This window comes from Harpia harpyja, chromosome 22 (genome assembly GCF_026419915.1).
Source record: "Harpia harpyja isolate bHarHar1 chromosome 22, bHarHar1 primary haplotype, whole genome shotgun sequence".
Classification (NCBI taxonomy): domain Eukaryota; kingdom Metazoa; phylum Chordata; class Aves; order Accipitriformes; family Accipitridae; genus Harpia; species Harpia harpyja.
In genome coordinates, this window is record NC_068961.1 from 21,364,740 (window position 1) to 21,384,387 (window position 19,648).

General features: G+C 39.8%; 1 protein-coding gene across 2 annotated transcripts in view; it reads left to right on the forward strand.

Annotated features, from left to right (window-relative positions):
• The window catches only part of COL4A1 (collagen type IV alpha 1 chain), a 127,773-nt gene that overhangs the window by 81,136 nt on the left and 26,989 nt on the right, over positions 1 to 19,648 (forward strand). For both annotated transcript variants that reach the window (XM_052773594.1, XM_052773595.1), the window contains exons 16-34: positions 1,687 to 1,731; positions 1,954 to 2,007; positions 2,485 to 2,526; positions 3,411 to 3,504; positions 4,169 to 4,204; positions 5,805 to 5,969; positions 7,561 to 7,656; positions 8,607 to 8,690; positions 9,435 to 9,505; positions 12,153 to 12,344; positions 13,213 to 13,381; positions 13,729 to 13,821; positions 13,925 to 14,029; positions 15,554 to 15,651; positions 15,954 to 16,104; positions 16,426 to 16,539; positions 16,944 to 17,111; positions 17,668 to 17,757; positions 18,364 to 18,516. In XM_052773594.1, coding sequence (XP_052629554.1) covers positions 1,687 to 1,731; positions 1,954 to 2,007; positions 2,485 to 2,526; positions 3,411 to 3,504; positions 4,169 to 4,204; positions 5,805 to 5,969; positions 7,561 to 7,656; positions 8,607 to 8,690; positions 9,435 to 9,505; positions 12,153 to 12,344; positions 13,213 to 13,381; positions 13,729 to 13,821; positions 13,925 to 14,029; positions 15,554 to 15,651; positions 15,954 to 16,104; positions 16,426 to 16,539; positions 16,944 to 17,111; positions 17,668 to 17,757; positions 18,364 to 18,516 — 2,020 coding nt within the window. The remainder of the gene's footprint in view (positions 1 to 1,686; positions 1,732 to 1,953; positions 2,008 to 2,484; positions 2,527 to 3,410; positions 3,505 to 4,168; positions 4,205 to 5,804; positions 5,970 to 7,560; positions 7,657 to 8,606; positions 8,691 to 9,434; positions 9,506 to 12,152; positions 12,345 to 13,212; positions 13,382 to 13,728; positions 13,822 to 13,924; positions 14,030 to 15,553; positions 15,652 to 15,953; positions 16,105 to 16,425; positions 16,540 to 16,943; positions 17,112 to 17,667; positions 17,758 to 18,363; positions 18,517 to 19,648) is intronic.

Below are 19,648 nucleotides of genomic sequence, written 5' to 3' on the forward strand. Positions count from 1 at the left end.
GACTGTAGATGCTTGAGGCCATAAGGTCTGTTACATTTGCCTAGTCTGACCTATATTGTAGTCTCATCCATACAACTTCTGCATGAGTCATGCTATATCTTTCATAGCTGAGCTGGTAGCAAAACCATACATTTTCTACATGCAAATGTATCTAAAGTATTGTTTCTCAAATTGTGTGTCTTCGTAAACTGTTAGGAAAAGACCCAGCACATCTATAGGCATTGAATTGTACTTCAGTCTGGAAAAGAGAAAATCTCCCTCTCTACTGTACTTGAAGGTCAAATGTTCTGTCATCCTTTCAGTAAAGATATGTGATAGGATTATCTTTGCTATCACGTATGTATTTTTACTCTTACAGTAAATGAGGGCTTGAAAGCTGGAAGAATGGAAAAATGTTGGCCTAGAACTTGCTGAGGAAACCAGAGCATCTTTGAATTGTTCAAAAATATAGCTTTCCTTTTCTGCAGAGTTCCCTGAACAAAGTTTCTGAGATATTTTATGTATAATTGTTGCTGTTGAAGGAAATCATAGCTACTTCTGAAATTAAGATAAAGTTGGAAAGATGAACAGATGTTAAGATCTGATATTTTCATTTCATGGAATGAAACCATATGATTAATTCCAATCACAGTGCATATTTGAAGACTCTCCTGACTTTACAGATCATATTTTTAATTAATCATTAGAAATTACTTGTAACCCTTCTTTGTAAGACACCATAGCTGCACACTTCGGTGTTGATGGCCTGTTCATGTTTACTGTATCATTTTTATCCTTCAATTGCATTGTTTTAGATGGAATTTTTTGACCTAAACTGATGGGATTATATTTTAGACTGAATTGCATGTACTGTTACTTTGTGTATTAAGTATATACATTTTCTTGGGTTTATGGGACATATTCATATTGTTTATGATATGCATCCAATCTAAGTACTGTGACACCAACTAAAAGCCAGTGGATTAGGCTACAAGCCTACGTGCCGGTCCCTTCATAGTCCATAGGAAGACGAAGGGAATGCTGAAAAGTAGGTTAGTGCATCTAGGTCATTTACCATGTACCTGTTGATTACCTCCAAGGACTCTAATCCCCTCTGTAGGCTAACACAGTGGTCTAATAGTGAATCATTTTGCTCTGGAGGAGGGACTTTTGGATTCTAGGTTATCATCCGCCTTGTGATTTGAAATTACAGCTTTCAATTTAGGGGAAGTGTTTTTTACCACTAGATTATCACGCGATCTGATACAGGGCCATGCTCCAAGCCTTCTGCTGAAACTGGGCTACCGAGTGTTTACGAATAAAGGTTTTGTGAGGCTGGAGAGTATATATATAGAAAGGGATTGCTATGAAGGGAAAAGTTTCTGGGTCTGGTTCCAGTTTCCTGTGCTGTTGATATATTTTGTCCTGAAGCCTCCTTGACTGGGAAATCCGTATGTTATTCCTGGATCTGGGAACAGATTTGCAGGATTTTATTTAATTCTGCAGCTTGTGGGATGTTGAGTAACATAAGCACTAGGCATTCACAATTTGCCTGCTTTGTACCGTCGGCACTGTTAGCTGTGTTAGCACACTTCGATTATTGCGTTACAATAGTGATTGTTTTGTTCTAGTGTTTCACCCACTGTATTTGGAAATTGCATGTATGTGGCCATCTGTTTAAGCAGAGTGGAACTTGGTGTTTTACAGGGAAAGCCTGGAAAAGATGGTGAACCAGGACCAAAAGGAGAACCCGTATGTATTTTACTGAATTTCCAGTACTGTTTCTTGCATTCCAAACAAAGAACTGTCTGTGCATTGTAAAAGGTTGACATTTTCTAGCCTTCTGAATTGTTCACTTAAAGTTGTTGCTTTCAGTGAATTAGTGACTGGTTTGAAAATTTGAAACTTTAATGCTGGCAGGACTAAGATGCAACTATATTTGTTTTTTCTGGTTTTGCTGTCTTCTACACACAGGGTTTGCCTGGTGGGTTTGGGATTCCAGGACGACCCGGGGAGCCTGGTACGAAGGTGCGTAGTAGCAGCCTTTGCTTCCCATCACACAGAATGAGGCGTTAAGAGCTTGTATGGCGTGTTCATAGATGTGTATTAAAGCAATCAGTGCACATAAAGCAGTATTGAATGAAAGTTACTAAATCGTAAAGTCATCACTCAGAGACTAGGAAAAGTCAAAATTAAGGTAGCTTAGGTATCCCTGGTTTAGATCTCTTATATGAATTGATTAATGCAGGCTTTATTTTCACAAGCTCTTTGCCCAGCCAGCATATGTACAAATGTACTTTCCTAAAAATTCCAGTTTCTTTTTACATAGTGTAAAGCAGTACAGACCCACAAACTAACTACTTACTGCTTATTATAATGGTCCAGGTACTTGCCATTTGAAAGTTGTATGAATCCGTATCAAAGTGTTCATTTGCTAAGGAAGTCCTATTTTGTGGGGAAGAAAATCTGATCTGGATTTAAAATGTAAATTGTATTTTGATTTAGGGTGACAAAGGTGAACGAGGTTTTCCAGGACCTCCAGGAAGAGTAAGTAAAATAAATTTGTGTTTTATTTTAAACTTAAACGAAAATACAAAATTCGTGAAAGTCAAACTGCTCAAACAATGAGGAAAAAAAGAGAGACTACGCATGTTCTGATCTCATTCTAATCAGTCATGTTCTCATTTTTTCTTAACGGAAACAAAAGTTGGATACAGTTCTTTTAATTATGTTTGAAATTTGGGAAAGGAGCTCTCAGAATATGAATTTCAGATGTTTTGGACTATGAAAATTATAGGCATTGTTAATCAATACAAAGTATCCAAGAGAGTTTAAAAGAGTAAGTCTGTCAGCTTTACAGTCTGTAATTTTTTTTAACACTTGAAATAAAAAATGGGACTAGTCAGCAACAAATAGATCATTGATGGTGCTCCTTCCCCAACATGGGGGAAAATTCTCAACACCTGCTAATTTGATTTGAAAAATTGTGCATACTTCCTGAATATTGTATTGTAAATGTTAGTATCCTATATGTCAAGCTCAGATCAGTGTTAGCAGAAATTGCCCGAACAGAATATATTAAAATTAAATGTAGTACAAACCTAATGGGTCAGTGCTTAGACCATGCTGAGGTTTCTTGGCATCATTCTTGTTCAAAAAGGTGCTATAAAGCTCTCCACTTAATCCTACTACTGATATGAAGGAATTTTGGTAGAGTAGGAAGTATTTATTTTCTCTGATAATTCCTCAGCAGCTACAACCCTCTCACAGCAGTTGTTGTGTATTGCTGAAATAGCAAGTATAACCAAAACTGCTCAAAATTCTTATTACAAAACAAAATGGCCTCTGTACCATCAGGTCAAGATGGGGGAGATACAAATGAGGGCACAGTTGTGTGTTTCTAGTGTCCTAGTCTTTGTCCTGTAATTCAGGTTATAGATCCTGGACCAGTAGATACCTTTGGTGAAAAAGGAGAGCCTGGAGTTTCAGGTTTGCCTGGACTGAAAGGTCAAAAAGGTGAAAAAGGTATGTATTTTGTCTTGTCTTTTTGATTGAGTCATGCTTTTAGTTTTCTTATTAAAGGAAATTAAAATTGCACTATCTGTGAGCTCAGGAACTCATTATATGACAGTGAAATGTTCCAGTTATGTATTTAATTGCTTTCAGGTTATTACATTTTGTTGTAGTTTGTAGGATGCTTCTTCTCATCATAAATAAGACTGCCTTTCAGTTATAGACTGGAGGAGGATAAACTGGGATCTGTTTTGATGGCAGTTAAGTAATCCAGTGAGATTATTTAAGAAAGATGGAGATCAATACAAGCATAAAGAGGGTAATAATGCAGAGAATCTTGAGACTCCTTTAAAAAAGTCAGTAGCTAAATTTTAATCTTAAAATTGGCTTGCATAATTTATGAAATTCTTCAGTAAACAGAGAAAATCAAGCATTCCCTTTCCCATTTTCCCCATTACAGACCTTACCCTATTGAAGAAAGATCAGTGGAAAAGATGGCACACAGCAGGGCCTTTTCCCTATATGTATTGTTTGCAGATATCTATAGATTATTTAACTTAACCTTTGATTCAGGGCATACTAGCTTGTAACGTGTACTTAAATAATATGTGCTAAATGTTCACTGACGTTGGCATTGCTGACTTCATTGTCTAATTGAAAACCTCTCTTTCTAAAGGTTTCCCTGGTATACAAGGAATGCCAGGACCTCCAGGTATGAATTTATTATGGCCACTGATTTTGTTCACATTTTCCCTGTGTTCTTCTTGGGTGAAGAGTCCTGAGAGATGTTCTCCTTAAGCTGCTGCCAGTTACTGCCTGACTTATGGAACACCCAGGCAGTGACCTGGCCAGGGGTCTAATCATCCCCCTAGACCCTTCCTGTAGATTGCTTTTCTCCTGTCTCTGATGTGATCCAGCCTTGCTCTTTGTGTAGAGCCCTGATAACTTTCTGCTTAAATTGAAGAAGTAGTGTGCACAGGTCATCAGAGATAGCCCAGAGAGTACGGCTCCATTGGGCAAGAAGAGTTGTAAAATGTGAATACATGCATGGGTATGTGCATATGTACCTATGTATGTATACTCACATGTAGATAATTTGTTTTGCTCTCACTTCAGCTCTATATGTGTTTGCATAAATATAATAAAACAAGATTTGCAGGGAGAAATAATAACATTTATTAGATCAAAGTCATTCCTGAAGGCTTCCTGCTTTTTCTTGACTGTAACTTGATCTAATAAAAGTTATTTCTTTTGCCTGCAAATGTTGCCTTTTTCATAGTCTTAACATCTTCATATCTATGACAACACTGCTATTATGTATATATGTGAACGTACATGTGTTTGAACTAAACCACGATACTTGCTTTTTAAAAATTAAGCAAATCATGTGTGGAAACCTGACTCTAGCACATCCTGCAGTGATACTACTATTACCTCCTTTGCTTGGATTTTCCATCTTGACAGTGAGCTAAACATGAAATTAATGTAAGCCAGGGTCAGATAGTTTCCAGGAAATTTTTCACAGTTTAGGGATGAGATACTATATACTGCAGGCTGTAATAGTCCCTAAAGAATTCTGTGTCTGACAAGACAAGAAGAATGGTAGCTCTTAGTCTGTCATCACCCTACAGAAATTGAGATTTGTGTGACTTTCATTGTTACTGCAATGTTGCAGAAGGCTCAAAATGGTTTAGCGATCAAGTCTAGTGATTAGTTGTGAACTGAAATAACTCACTGAAGTATGAAGACCTGTGTGACTGTGCAAATACCTAAAAGGATATCTTAAGTAGGTTTTTTTCTAGCTGTTTAACTGCTTCCCTTTATTGGCTGTTGTTTGCTTATTATTCTGACAAATGGATTTGGTTTTAGCATTCCTGAAATGTGCTAGCATTGTTGAATATTTATTTACTGAAGTTCTTAGACACGCTGTCCCTTTCTAGTTGTGTTTAAGATTTGGTTTATTATGAAATAAGGAAGTGTGTAATAGTTTCTAAGTGTAATAGCTAAACTAACTGCTGTGTCGCCACTATTTACTACCCAGCAAAAGTTGATTCCACTAAATCTCAGAAAGGCACTTAGTACAGATTAAGTGTGTTTGTCTAGGGACCTAACCGAAGTGAGTTACTCTGAGCTGTAGTGAGTATATAACCTCAGTTTTGTATAAATCACCAATACTAAAAATACAGTCCCTTTTTTATTTTGGACTAACATTTCTCCATTTCTCTCTGAAACCTAATGGAAGCTAATGTGTTGATAATGTTACTGTCTTTTCACTTGTCACTTTTTTCATGTATGTTTTACTCTGTCCAAAGGTCGACCACTTCCAGACAGGGTAGGATCACCTGGTGTCCCTGGAGAGAGAGGTGAAAAAGGTGAAAAGGGTTCTCCGGGATTCTCTTTACCCGGACCCCCTGGAAGAGATGGTTTCCCAGGTTCCCCAGGGTTGCCGGGCCCACCAGGTCCTCCAGGCAAAACAGGTAGGTAAAGCACTCGGTTGCTTTTCACAATAATGTACATTGCATGCACATAAAAAAGAAAAAAGAGACAAGATTATAAAAGCTATAATCAGAATGCATCTACATTGTGGAAGAAACATATCTGAGTTGTTAAGGGACCAAGTAAAAGCTGTTCTGTGATGCAGCAACCCTCTTGTTTCCTTACTGGGACAAGGATTCTTTGCTAAATAAATGTTTTTAAAATTTCTTCAAAAGTTCATTGTGGACTGTTACAACATAACCAAATAATTGATCTTAATACATATTAGTTTCCTCTGTGTCCTAATGTGCCAACCTAGAGATATTTGTAGATTTTCAATTAAAAAAATAACAGATACTAATATTGGTCTTAGCATAAAAGGTAGCTGTTCAATATCACGATTTACAAGTCCACAGTACCAATCGATGTAACAGATTGAACAGGTGTAAGCACTGCAGACTGAGATACTAGTCTGCCAAAAGTTTTTATTGTAAAAAGAAATTATCTTACAGAATGGGGTCAACACATGCTTCATAGACATAAATGAAAAGCTAGTAATGATGTGACAAATACATAATAATATTGGTTGTAATGATAACAACATTATACAGCTGTGTGTAATTAGATTCTGATAAAGCATTTTTAAAGAGAAAAATGTTTTGGTTTTGCTCTGCAATGAAGCAATGAAAAAAGTGCATATGGAAGTGGTCCATGCTTAACAGCTCCTTACCACTGATGTTTTAACTCTTCTGTTGAAGGAAGACTTTTGCTATAGGTGATAGATGCCTAGTTGTTGCTGTGTTTGCCGATGAAGCAGTACAAAATCCAGCACCTAGAACATGGAATTAAATAGCCAAATCTTACCTTGCCGTAAAAATAAGAGCAATTCCTGTTTTTCATACAACATGTTTCTGTCCCTGCTTAATTCTGCTCCTTCCCCAGATACTTCTTTAGCTTTCTTCAAGTGCATAATGGGAGACAATTTGTTTTCATTTTACTGTTGTTTGCCAAACTTCACATTAACGTTTTGACTACTGGCTTTGGCCAAAATGATGTCATATAGTATTGGGTCAGAACAAGCACAATTTGTATTCTCATATCAAGCCTGCTAAATATTCTCATTTGTTACCTATTTCAGTTCCTAACATATGAAGTTTCTTGTTTTCAGGAAGCTTGATCAGTGTGAAGAAGTTAAATAGATGTTAACAAGCTGCTCTTGACCTAGAAAGTTTCCTAAAACATTGGAAACAAAAGTCAGGGTAAAAAAACTCTACTTAATTTCTTCAGGACGTCAATATTCTCCATTCTCTTCAGGGTCAAACCACCAATTTTTCACCCAGAGCACCTTTCTTAACCAAAGCTTAAAATACAAATAGATTTTATGTGAAAGTTGTTTGTAACCTTATTACGGCAGAGCCTGTCTTTTCTCTGTAATTCTCAGGGTTTCTTAAGCAGTATATATGGAATAGATACATTCCTAGATAGATATAGCTATTCATAGATATATTGATCTGATTGATGCATCATAAATGCATCCCTATAATGGAAACTTGCACTTGTCAAACAATATTCTTTGTTGCATTTCCATTGCAGATGGAATTGATCAATGCCAGCAAGGAGAACCTGGTGCACCAGGTAGTCCTGGACTTCCAGGAAGAGATGGATTTCCAGGAGAGATGGGAGAGAAAGGTAATACTATTTTAAAGCGATTGCTTTGTAGTGCTCTGTACTCTGGAGCTTGGCTATGTAAAGAGGCTGAGCAAGTTAGGCTGGATCCAGGAAAAGTGTACTTAAAGTTAGTTAAACAAACAGTTCATGGACATGGAAGATGTTTCTTGAATCTCTGGTGAGTAAAAGAAGGATATTGGGTATTGAGTTGTGTGACACGAACTTCACTTACATTTCACTTAGCCTACACATTGCTGGAAAGTGATAAGGGATGGTGCAGGGCTGAAAGAGGAGCTGAGAAGAAAGAAAGGGGTTGAGGATAGCCCCATTAAGTGTAAATTGAGCTGTTCATGGCAATTTAAGATGTGAATTCTGAGATGAAGAATTAGAGAGGGGCAGATGAGTTGGGAGTGGAAATGGTTTATGAATCATTGCCATGAGTATAATTGAAGCTAAAAGTGTAACACCTATAAATAGGACTGTCAACCGTGTGTTTTAGCAGCATTGAATAAATGGACATATAAAAAAATGAGCTGCAGTCATTTACATGATGGTTGATCCTTCCTAATCTCATTCTGCTCACTGCTTTTCTAAAACTGCAGAATTGCAGTGACTATAGAGATTCTCCTTTTTCTGCTTTAATCTTTTTATTTCTTCTATACCCAGTGTATATTTCTTTTCTTCTTTTTGATCCTCTTCAGCCTGGTCCCTTTTAACTGTTCTGTTAAATATTATCCCTAGGATAAGACTTAAGTTGATTTTCATGCCATTCCTTTAAAAATTTTAAAGAATTTTGAATATCAGTTTGCTGATAAATTCTCTTTGAAGCATGTAATTAGAAGTAGCACATTTATTTTTATTCTTTCAATATGAAGTGTATTAAATTGACATTTGCCCCTGAATCCACCTGCTTGCAGTTGTCTTAAATCTTTTCATTGTTATTCGTTACTTCTGCTGGGGGTTTTTTTCAGGTGACAAAGGTGAATCCTGTGCCTTATGTGATAAAGTAGGACCTCCTGGACTTCCAGGACCACAGGGGCCACCAGGTCCAGCAGGTAAAAACTCATTAACTACCTGAGAATTAACTATGTAGGCTAAAATATAAACATGCAGCATATATGATAAAATTACTTTTTGTCCCACTAATCAAATTGTTTGTGAAACTAATGAAAGGAGGATGCAATATTCCTATTTTTGGCCTGATTCCAAATTTCTGATGCAATCAACAAGAATTACCAAGGAAGCAGAAATTGTCCACAGCGGAGGGTCTTTGCAAACTGTGGCCCAAATATTTTCACAGAAGATTGTGAAAGTGAAAAATAATGTGGGAAGCATTTGCCGTATGTGCCCAGGCTTGGCAGTGGCCCATATATATATCTTCCCAATCCTAGCATTAAATGATGAGGCCGAAAAACCCAGTTATTTTTCTGCTACCATATGAGAGAAGTGCCACATGCAAACAGTGATATTGTACCGGATGTTTGTTCTAGTGGCTGTTAAGAAAAATGAATACGGTTTAGATAGTTTCAAGACTGTGGTGGGTTGTATGATAGGTCTAAATAGTAAGGTGAACTCATTCCTAAGTCAAATGAATCATCAACTTCTGAGTTTATGAATGCGGACACATATAGTACATGAGCACATGAATCCAGACAACTTTGCTGACTTTAGCAGGATTATGTTGATATAACTGGGGATGGAATGAGACACTTTGAGAAGGATCACAAAGAATTCACATACAATGAACTATTTGTAAAAGCATGTAATAAACAGAATTGTATTTTTGTGTCTCTGATAAGGTTTTCCAGGACAATCAGGTTTCAAGGGTGACAGAGGCTTACCTGGACTTGATGGCCTTCCGGGGGTACCTGTAAGTAATGCCTTGCCAAACGCTATGTGTCCTGTGAGGCATGTGATCAAAAAGCATGTGATGATCAGTGTGGTTGTGTAATAGTTCTGTTTAAAAACAGACCAGACCAGTGATATGATAAAATTAAGGAACTATGCTTAGCAAAATAAACTAGGAAGCAGTGTGGTTGAGCTATGAGAGGAAGAGCGAGCTGTCAGAAATGGGTTCTGTGTCTGTGTTTGCCCACCATATGAACTCAGCAGGACACATGACCTTCTGGCTGAGCAACCTAAGCGGTGGAGTTGGGTGAAAAGTAGGATTTTGCAGGAAACACAGGTCTGCCCTGACCTCCTCATGAATCGTTCCAATAACTGCTGTTGTGTACATATATTGAGAGAGAGAGACAGTGCCATCTAGTGTAGTGTAAGCAATCTAATATTAGCATGCAATATACTTTGGCAGTTTGTCTGAATTTTGGGAAATGTGTGCAGCATATTCCATAAAACATAATTAGTTAGCAGGAAAGCTAAGTAGTTTTGAAGAAATAAAGGAAGGCTGTGAAAGTGGATAGTATCCTGATAATATGATCACAACAAATTATGCTGACCCAGCGCAACACAACTCTCAGTGAGTAAGGCCGGATATCAGAAGCAGAACAGCCATAAGCATAGCACTTGTCTAAAATGTAACACAAATTACTCCTCGATGAGCAGTGTACTAGCACATTTGATCTTTTCAGAGGTGACTTGAGTGTCCCTACATACACTGTGGTATGCTGTCAAGACCTACCTTAGCATGCATGTTCCTGTAGTATAACATGGATTTTGACACCATTCCTAACGTAAGCAGACTGAGTTTGTCAGAGTCTTTCCAGACTTTTTTTCCCAAAGCTGTTTTCTCCTTCCAGCTGATCACTTTTGGCAACATAACTTCTCAGTGACATTCATGTGCTCTAGCTTTAACACACACTGGAGTTATGCAAGCTCCCTCTATCACCAGTGGTGAGAGGCACCTTCAGAAGCTAAACCAACCCACCTGTATGAATTCCTTACTCAAGGAATCTATTTCTCTCCCTTGAGTATAAATAAAGGCTAGATACCTGAATTCAGCCAGTGAAAGTTAGCTGGGATGGGGAGTGTATTCTCTATTTCCACTGTGATAAATAAGATGGTATTACTCAGCGACTGAATTAACTATAATATCAATGGGATCCATGAAGGACACAGTGGAGAAAAATAAAAGACATCATAGCGTATTTAAGCATTTTTCATGTCTGGCATTTGTTCTCAGGACATGTTTTGCCTCACCTTTGTATTTTCCTTTTATTGCCTCTTAAGTTCTGTTCATGTCTTTCATCAGACAAGGACTGGCTGCTGTTCTGAATGCTTTTAAGCTTGTTTTGCTCCACAAAGTTCAGCCAGGTGGTGATCCAGCATACCGTTTAGCTTGGAAAAACTACATAGAGGCCAGCCTCGCAAGCTCACATTGTTTAGAGCCATGCCAGAGTATCATGCCAGGACCCACCAAAGCTAATGGAAAGATTACCTTTGACCGTGTTCTGGTTCAGGTTTAAGTGGAGGGCACACATGAGACATAAGCAGTAGGCATTGCCCATGAAGTTTGTGCTTTACTACCCTAGTGAGTAGCTCTGATTCACCGGAAATGAGAGAGACTGTTCCTCTAAGAAAAGTTCATCTGAGTCCCAGAAAATGTGTAGGGAAAAATTGGAATTCTGGAAATCCTATGGGTATATTATTAGGTAGATAATTTCTTCCCAGGAGAGCTTACAAAACTCTTTTCTGAGCATGTGCATAGTATTCTGGTAGTACCAACTGACTGTGATTGTTAATTGTACAAAATCAGTGAATGTTAGTAATGAAGGGAAACATGTATTTGTGTCAGCTAAATATCATAAATAAACTACCCAGGGAGAAGCTTTCAGCCTTCAGTTAGCCTTAACTCTTGTGCAAATAACGTTTGAGTTTTGTATAAGATAATTAATTTAATTTTGTAGACAATCTATATATTTTATTAATATTACAGTTCATTTAAATTTAATCAATTAAATAAGCAATTTAAACCTATAAGTTTGACTGAGTTTGTCTTTGCGTACTGGAAGTGTGTTATTTTCCTGTGCTAGTACTACTTCTGCTGGTATTGTAAATTATCATGGAAGTGTACAGATACTTTTGTTGCGTTTGCGTCAGGGAAATAAGTTCCACAGTGTTACAGAATTCATCATGTAAAGGTTCGGGCAGACACTATAACTCTGAAAATGCCTTTTTAAAAAGCCCCATTTACCTTGATGCTGATGTTGTATAAATATGTATAACTGAAATCCAGTGGGTAGTCTATTGAAAATTCAGAGTAGTTTTTTGGTGTCGTGGCCTGCAGTTCTCGTGTAAGTGGTGTAAGTTTATATGCACCATCTAAAATGATATACCCATGATATGATAAGTAACAAAATGGTCGAGACAAGAAGATTTGCATTAATTCCTTATTCACACTGCTGTGTCCTGGAAAATATTCTCATTTGACCTCCTCAATTGAAAACTTAATGGTTTACTTGATTTGGGTCTAGTCTTTAATTTCTGAAGATTTGTTTTCTTTTGTGTCAGTTGAAAGGTTGGTAGAGCAACTGATGACATCTGAATTTATGAAATTTCAGGGGCCCCCCGGCACTCCAGGACTTATGGGCAGCCCTGGGGCAAAAGGAGAACCAGGAGATTTTTCTTATGATTCTATCCTGAAAGGTGAAAAGGGAGAACCTGGTTTCCCAGGACAACCAGGTACTCCTGGAAGAGAAGGAAGACCGGGAAAAGATGGATTGCCAGGTCTCCAGGGTCCAAAAGGAACATCGGTATGTCTGTTTCTTTATGTTTACATATTGTCCTACTGTGTGTTTATTTATGTTTACATACTGTCCTATATATTCTGTCTTTCAGATCAGAATTCACATGCTTTTATGCCCTGTATATGCTTTATGTTTATTGGCCTCATTCGTTGTTCCACTTCTTGTCATTACCTTGAGTAGTTCATTCTTCCTCAGAGGAAGGCTCCAGTTTCCCTGGAACTAGTGAGGAGGATGGTCCTTCAACAACAGTCTATTTCAGAGTTAGATTTTGACCCTTTCTTTTTGCATGTCATGCAAATAAGTGATCTGACTCAGATGTATTCAGCATGGCTTTTAGGACTGTAGAGCAAGGTTACTTCCTCCACAAAGTTGTGGGCATGGACAATAGTTTTGTTCCTTTCTCCCTTTCTCACAGCTTGATGGTGAGAACTAGTGTGGATGATTTAGCTGATACCTGGAGATGACTGAAGGAATGCCGTTATCTGAGTAGAGATTGTTAAGACAAGATTCAGCTCTGTTCTAGCACACTTCTCTTCTTGTGGAAACTAATGCTTCAAAGTCTTTCACTGATAGAGAGTTCAGCTGATATGGATGTGGAGCTGAATGTGGAGCTCACGTCTGCTCCCAGATCCACCACTGGGAACATAGCCTACACAGTCCAGTTAGCTGCATTGCACACTAGGTATGAGTTCCATGTCCTATTCCATGTGGAACCCAGTTCTATTTCCATTGAACTCGGTGATGAAAAATCCACATTCTTCAGCCTTACAGATACATGTGCTAAATCAAAGTTACAAAATATTCAAAGAGAAAGGATGACATGTTGTATCTTGCCAATCAGGCAAGAAGTACGCTTATACTTTCCAAAAATTAGGGTACGGCTGGCTTGAAAGGAGAACGCGGTCCCCCTGGCCAACCTGGATTCCCTGGAGTACGTGGTGAAAGAGGTTTTCCTGGCCCTCCTGGGATAGGCGCTGCAGGGTTACCTGGTGACAAAGGAGACAGAGGCTTTGCTGGAACCCCAGGTTCACAAGGCCTTCCAGGTAATGCTATCATATGCTTTAAAAAAAAAAAAAAATTAAAAAAAAATTGTGCCCTTTAAGTGGTACAACTTAGAGGATCACCAGAATTTAAGATGGAAATAAAAAGACTTTCTAATTTAAATCAGTGTTTGCTTTCAACAGTATAATTGCAAATCTTTGAGGGTGATTTTCTTGAAGAGTTTGTTAGGCCAAACAGGGTGGTTTAGGTTCATCCTATGAAACTTCTACAAAAAAACTTCGTAACAAGTCAGTTGTAATGGTACGGATGGACTAGTATTGCTGGCTAGGTGAAACTCCCTTGTTTAATTTCATCAGTTCCTGTACTTAATACATCTTTACATTCACAGGAGCAAAAGGCGAAGCAGGACGAACTGTACCACTCCCTGGACCTCCTGGGGCGGATGGCCTTCCTGGGCCACCTGGTTTCCCTGGACCCCAAGGTACGGTACAGTAGCCTGTTAATCTTTGTCTGATGATCATAATGGCTCTGTTCCCCAGAATCTAGCCTTTGTATTAATATTTGTCTTGTTTTGCCTTGCAAAGGTGACAAAGGGAATCCTGGGCTTCCAGGTAGACCCGGCCCGCCAGGAGAAAAAGGTGCTGTTGGGCAGCCAGGCATAGGGTTCCCTGGACCTCCAGGACCCAAAGGTAAGATAAAGTTATCCATCTAACAGAGCTGGTGTAACTGGAGTGTGGATGGAGGCCTGCACTATCATCCGTCATGGCTGCATGACATTTGGGAGGTGCAGCTGAAGAACGTCCCTTGCGAAAGTCCACAGGCACCACCATAAGCACACTTTCAATGCACGCTTGCTTTGTGCAGTGATCTGGTGCAGGTACAGACAGTGTCAAAGCACTGCCAGAATAGAAGGGGATACAGTACATCTCACGTGGTAGCAACTGAGGTTGCTGAGAGATGAGGTGACCTTTCTGAGAGATGAAGCACTGTGGGTGGTTGGTCAAAAAAACATGCTGATGTAACTATAGCATTTTGGGGCCAGAGCTAGCAGCTCTGCTGTGTCCCAGGCAGCTGAGAGTGGTTTGGTTAGAATACCAGCTTACTCAGCATAAGTTCAGTCTTCCCTGCATGGCCATCGTCAGGGTATGCACAGAGCTTAGAGGGAGTCTAAATGTTAATATTCTAGTTTTGGATTTTTGGGAGATGTATTTCATAGTGCTGCTACTCATTTAGAGCTAGATGACTGAGCTTTCAGCAGCCACCTCAATCCCCAAAATTCTTTCATGTTTTCATTATTATTTCATTTATTATGATTCCACACACCAGTGAACTGAGAGGGTCAGAAAGACTTAATAAGGAGAAAGGGCAAATCTTAACCTGTGACCACCTCTAGTTCCTCCAAGACTGGTGTGGGATAAGCCTGAACAGAAGAGGCCCATTGCATCTGGAAAAGGATTGCTGTATGCTCTTTGATGCCAGCAAGAAAGGAATGGCATATCAAATACATTTCTTTCAAGGACCCTTCCTTGAATTCAGCTCTGCCCAATGTCTTCTGTGGGGCTTAGTCTAAAAGGTGGATTTCCCAATCACTGAGACCTTTGCCGGGGAGAGGAGCTTCATCTCAATTTATTGAGCATGTGCAGGTGTTGAGTGAGTGCTATCTTTAAGCAATTTGCAGAATGTTTTACCTATTCCTTCCTGCATTCCCAAGGCGCAGTGCATGGGCCAGCTGTGGCATAGAAGCCTTCTGTGTGCAACCCACAGCGGGATGTGTAGCAGGACATGCCACATGACATATACTAAACAAAAGGTGTTGATTCAGAGATGGATTTTGTGCATCCCTCAGTCTGATGCCCCACACATTAAGTTGCCTTTTCTGAAGAAGACTTTGGGAACCCAGTTTTGCAGACAGGATGTTTCTCAATGACATGAACCCACAAGGCTATTTATTTAAGAGGAGACACTCAGCATTTATTTCTTCTAGATAGTTGTTTCTCATCAGAAGCCAAATGCTGCACGAAGCTCAGCATTTGAATCTCTGTTGAGGCATTTGGGTGCTGGCATCCTTAGAAGTTTGACATAAAAGACTACACAGACCTTTTTAAACATGTCCCTGTGAGGATGTGAATAGTTCAGTTAGAGGCTTGAAGAAACAGCAAGGACTCTTACAGGCAGAGACAGTAATGATGTAAGGGGTTTTTTTTGTTTTATAGGTTTCCAAGGTCAGTCTGGCTCTCCTGGTCTGCCGGGGACTCCGGGAAGCCGTGGCCTGGATGGTTTGCCAGGTGTACCAGGTTTACAAGGTCAAAAAGTAGGTGTCAGCTGCTGATACTGTTATCTGTGACTGCCCATGTTAACCGAAATGTGTGCAAAGATCCTGCTCTTTAAAAACAAAAAAGTTGGCCAAACCGTCTTTCATCTTATGTTTCCCACTATGCACACAAAGGAACAGAGTAGAAGGATGAATGCTTGACATTAATGCTAACGGGCTTATGGCTCTCCCCAGAAGTCATGTATAGCACTCTGCCTCTGAGTGATTTAAATAATACAGTCAGTGAATGAATTCTTGGTTTTGATGTGTTGATTCCCAATCTGTTGTGTTTCTTTGGCTAGGGTGAACCTGGTGTGGGTCTCCCTGGCCCTAAGGGGTTGCCAGGCCCCCCAGGCCCAGCTGGCATCCCTGGAGAAAAGGGAAATCCAGGACTGCCTGGCTTACGTGGAGAGCAAGGCTTCCCGGGCGTCCCGGGACAGCAAGGATTCAGAGGTAACGTTGCCTGAAAAAGACAGCTCTGTATTTCCGTTTCTTTTTTAAAGTCGCTCCCCTGTAGGTGCAGAAAAAAGTCTATTCACCACCGAGATACCCTACTGATACCTCAGGGTATTGCCCTTTTTCCTTCCCCTCGTTTTCTCCTACCAACCACCAGGAGCAAATGCTAGCAGCAAAGCAGCCCTTCCTCCGAGCCCAGGCAGGCGGCGTTAGAGGCTGGAATGAGGTCTTTGTTGGCCAGGTGCTTCCAAAACACCTTCTCTAGCATCTTCAGCGAACGTCGGAGGACGCTCGGTCCATGTCTCTGTCTCCCCGCAGGCGACCCCGGCCTCCCAGGACTGCAAGGCTCGCAGGGCCCTCCGGGCGCACCGGGGCTGGGCCCCCAGGGATTGCCGGGACCCGCTGGGCAGCCGGGACCCCAGGGACCGCCAGGTGAGAGGAAAATACTCCCACCACAGTGCTTCAGAGCAGGCTTTTGGCATAAATGGATGTTGGCGTTGGTAACAGCGCTGCTCGCGAACCCTTTTGCGGTGTGAGGTCGGTGGGGGTGCACGGGGAGGCGTGTCGGCGGGCCGCCTCCGTCTGGGACAAAACGCAGGGCGAGGCCTCCTGAGAAAACTCCGGCCATTTTCTTCCGTCTCCTCAGGTCGTCGGTGGGTAGTGTATATAGGGTCAAAGCCTCACTTAGAAAATGAGGACTATTTCTGCTGTCTGGCTTTGAGCATTCTTCATGACATGTAATTTCTGAACCGCAGGTGGACATTATCAGATATTCTTGTTAACGATGTTCCCCGTGCTCCATTAAGGACTAATCCTGTATCTTCTGTTTCTCCTAGGATTTCCTGGAATAAAAGGAGAAAGGGGCTTCCCTGGTATCCCAGGTCTAGATATGCCAGGACCAAAAGGGGATAAAGGTAGCCAGGGCCAGCCGGGAGTACCAGGGTCTGTGGGGTTACCCGGCCTGCCGGGTCCGCAGGGGACCATTGGACAGAAAGGGTCGGCAGGTAAACGTCTTTTCCCTCAGAAACCAGCATCTTTGACAACTGTTTTATTAAGCTGTGGTAGCATGCCCTTTCACTCGGTTAGGAATTGATCCATCAAAGAGTGCAAGCTTGGGAAACCACGCGGGCTGATGTCAGTAAAGCAGCTCTGTGCATGTGTAACTGAACTGCTGCTCAAGTCCTTTGGTGGATCACATCCAGCGACTTGCAGGAACTAGCCTTTAGCCTGTAATAATGAAAGGGGATTATTCTGCACAGTTTCAGTGACAGAATGTGGTTTTAATAATGCCTTTGTTAATGACAGCACTGTTTACTGTCATAGGAAGTTTTAAGAATCTGTCAAAAACCCATTACAAAGGGTGTTTTATTCTGGTTTTCATAACACTGTTTTTACTGTTGTTTTCTCTGTCAGGCTATTTTAGATTAATCACCTTCTTTGTCCCATTTGTCCTTTAGTAGTGCAATTCCTAATATGATAGGGAGTAAATAATTCCATTTCTTGTACTTCTTTACACTGCTTGCTTTATTTCTGTTATTCACTTTTTCACTTTGGTTTCAGGAGCCAAAGGAGAAATGGGAGTTATGGGAACTCCTGGATTGCCAGGAACTCCTGGACCAGTTGGAGATCGAGGGTTGCCTGGTGAAAAAGGTAAGAGAGAGATTTTCTCAAAATCAAAATTGTAAAATCTATCTTTCTCCCGACAGAAGACAAGTTTGGAAATAACCAAATATAAGGAGTATGCTTGGCCTAAGGAATGTTTTATGTCAAGTAACTTCCCTGTAAGTTAGAAGTAGTGTAATTTAGAAAGCCATATCCTAGGACCACTCATGTATTTGGGCACTGAGCCAGGATTTTTGATCTGTTCTTCAACAACGTACGGATTTGCTAGGTGCGAGGTTGCCATAGATATTACTCCAAGAAAAACACTGTGTTTGAAATTATAAAAAGCCAGCAGGAAGGTCTTAATTAAATCCTTCAAATAATGCCCTGTATTACTGCCAAACTCCTATCCCTATTGTTTTGAGAGTCTAAAATTAATGGCTGTGAAGCAAGAAAAATATGTCAACTTTTTTGACAGAGCTATTGTGAAGTCCTGGTATAAAAAAACTTCATATTACATAAATGAGATGTTCCAGAGCATGGTATTCAGTGCTCAAAATTTGAATAAATAGCTAATTGCATTTGTTGTTGTCTACTACATATTTTTGAGAAGTTTTATATGCCACTATAATATTCTGTGCTATCCCTTTATAGGTAGCCAAGGTTTCAAAGGCATAGCTGGACCTCAGGGTGATCCTGGTGTCAAAGGAGATAAAGGTGAAGCTGGTCTCCCAGGAAAACCTGGAACGATGGACACTATGGACATGGTTAGTCTCAAAGGCCAAAAGGGAGATCCAGGAGAAAAAGGTAACTTTAATTTCTAACTGTGGGTAAGTGTAATTAACGCTCATATACTGTTAAGCAGCAATGCTTTTGAGTTCAGTTGTATCTTTGTTTTAGACAACAGTTTTTAAAATAAGATTAAAGAATTTCACACAGCAAATGCAGATATTTTTCCAGTGTCTTTCAACTCCATAGAAACAAAGATTAATCACAGACAGAAGGGGTTTGGGTTGGATGGAGGAGGTTCAATTTGCCCTTATAAAATCCATTTTACCTCTTACCAGAAGACTCTCAAAAGAAAAGGAATTTTAAAAATAGAAACTAGGGCTTGCCAGAAGAGAATAGCTGTCTTTCCTGTAAAACATATAGTGGAAACACTGTTGTGGCCATGAAGACCAACAGATACTGTAAGAAAAAGTAGGCAGCCTTTTTTGGCACACATGTATGCCACTGATAACAAGAGATCAACTTATGTCAGTTTAGAAACATCTGGAAATATGCAGGAGAAACGCAATCAGCTTTCTACTTAGAAACTTAATGGTGGTAGAGATATTAGGTTTTTTAGACAACGCATTCTTCTTGGATTTTTATTTTTACTGCTACATGAAAATTTTGTTGTTTAAGATCATTCTCCTGTTTTTATTTTTAAAGAAAACATAGTGTATGTTTCATATATTTTTATTATTTGTCCTTTTTTTATTAAGATTTACTTTTTATTAAAAAAATCTCATAAGCGTTTTTAAATAAATGATAACTGGTTTAGTTAAAATAGAATTGTAGGGCTTAGAAGAGAGCTGCCGAGATCACATAGTTTTCCATTTCCCTGAACCAAATCCTTCAGCCTTTCATTGGATATCATGTTTTCTGAAATAATTATCATTCTTGTTAGCCTTTCTGACTTCCCCCCACTTTGGCTGCATCCTTGTTAGAGTGCACTTTGCTAAACAAGTGAAGTACTTAACTCAGGCCATGCTAGAATGAAATTTCCCTTTCTTGAAACAACAGCCGACTCAGTTTGTGATTAGCTATAATCCTTAGTCCTTCACTTCTGGACTGCTGCCTATGCAGTCGTTTTTCATTTCGTATGCATGCTTTTGACTTCTCCTTACCACATATGTGGTGTATTACACTTTTTGAATTTCATGATGTTGATTTT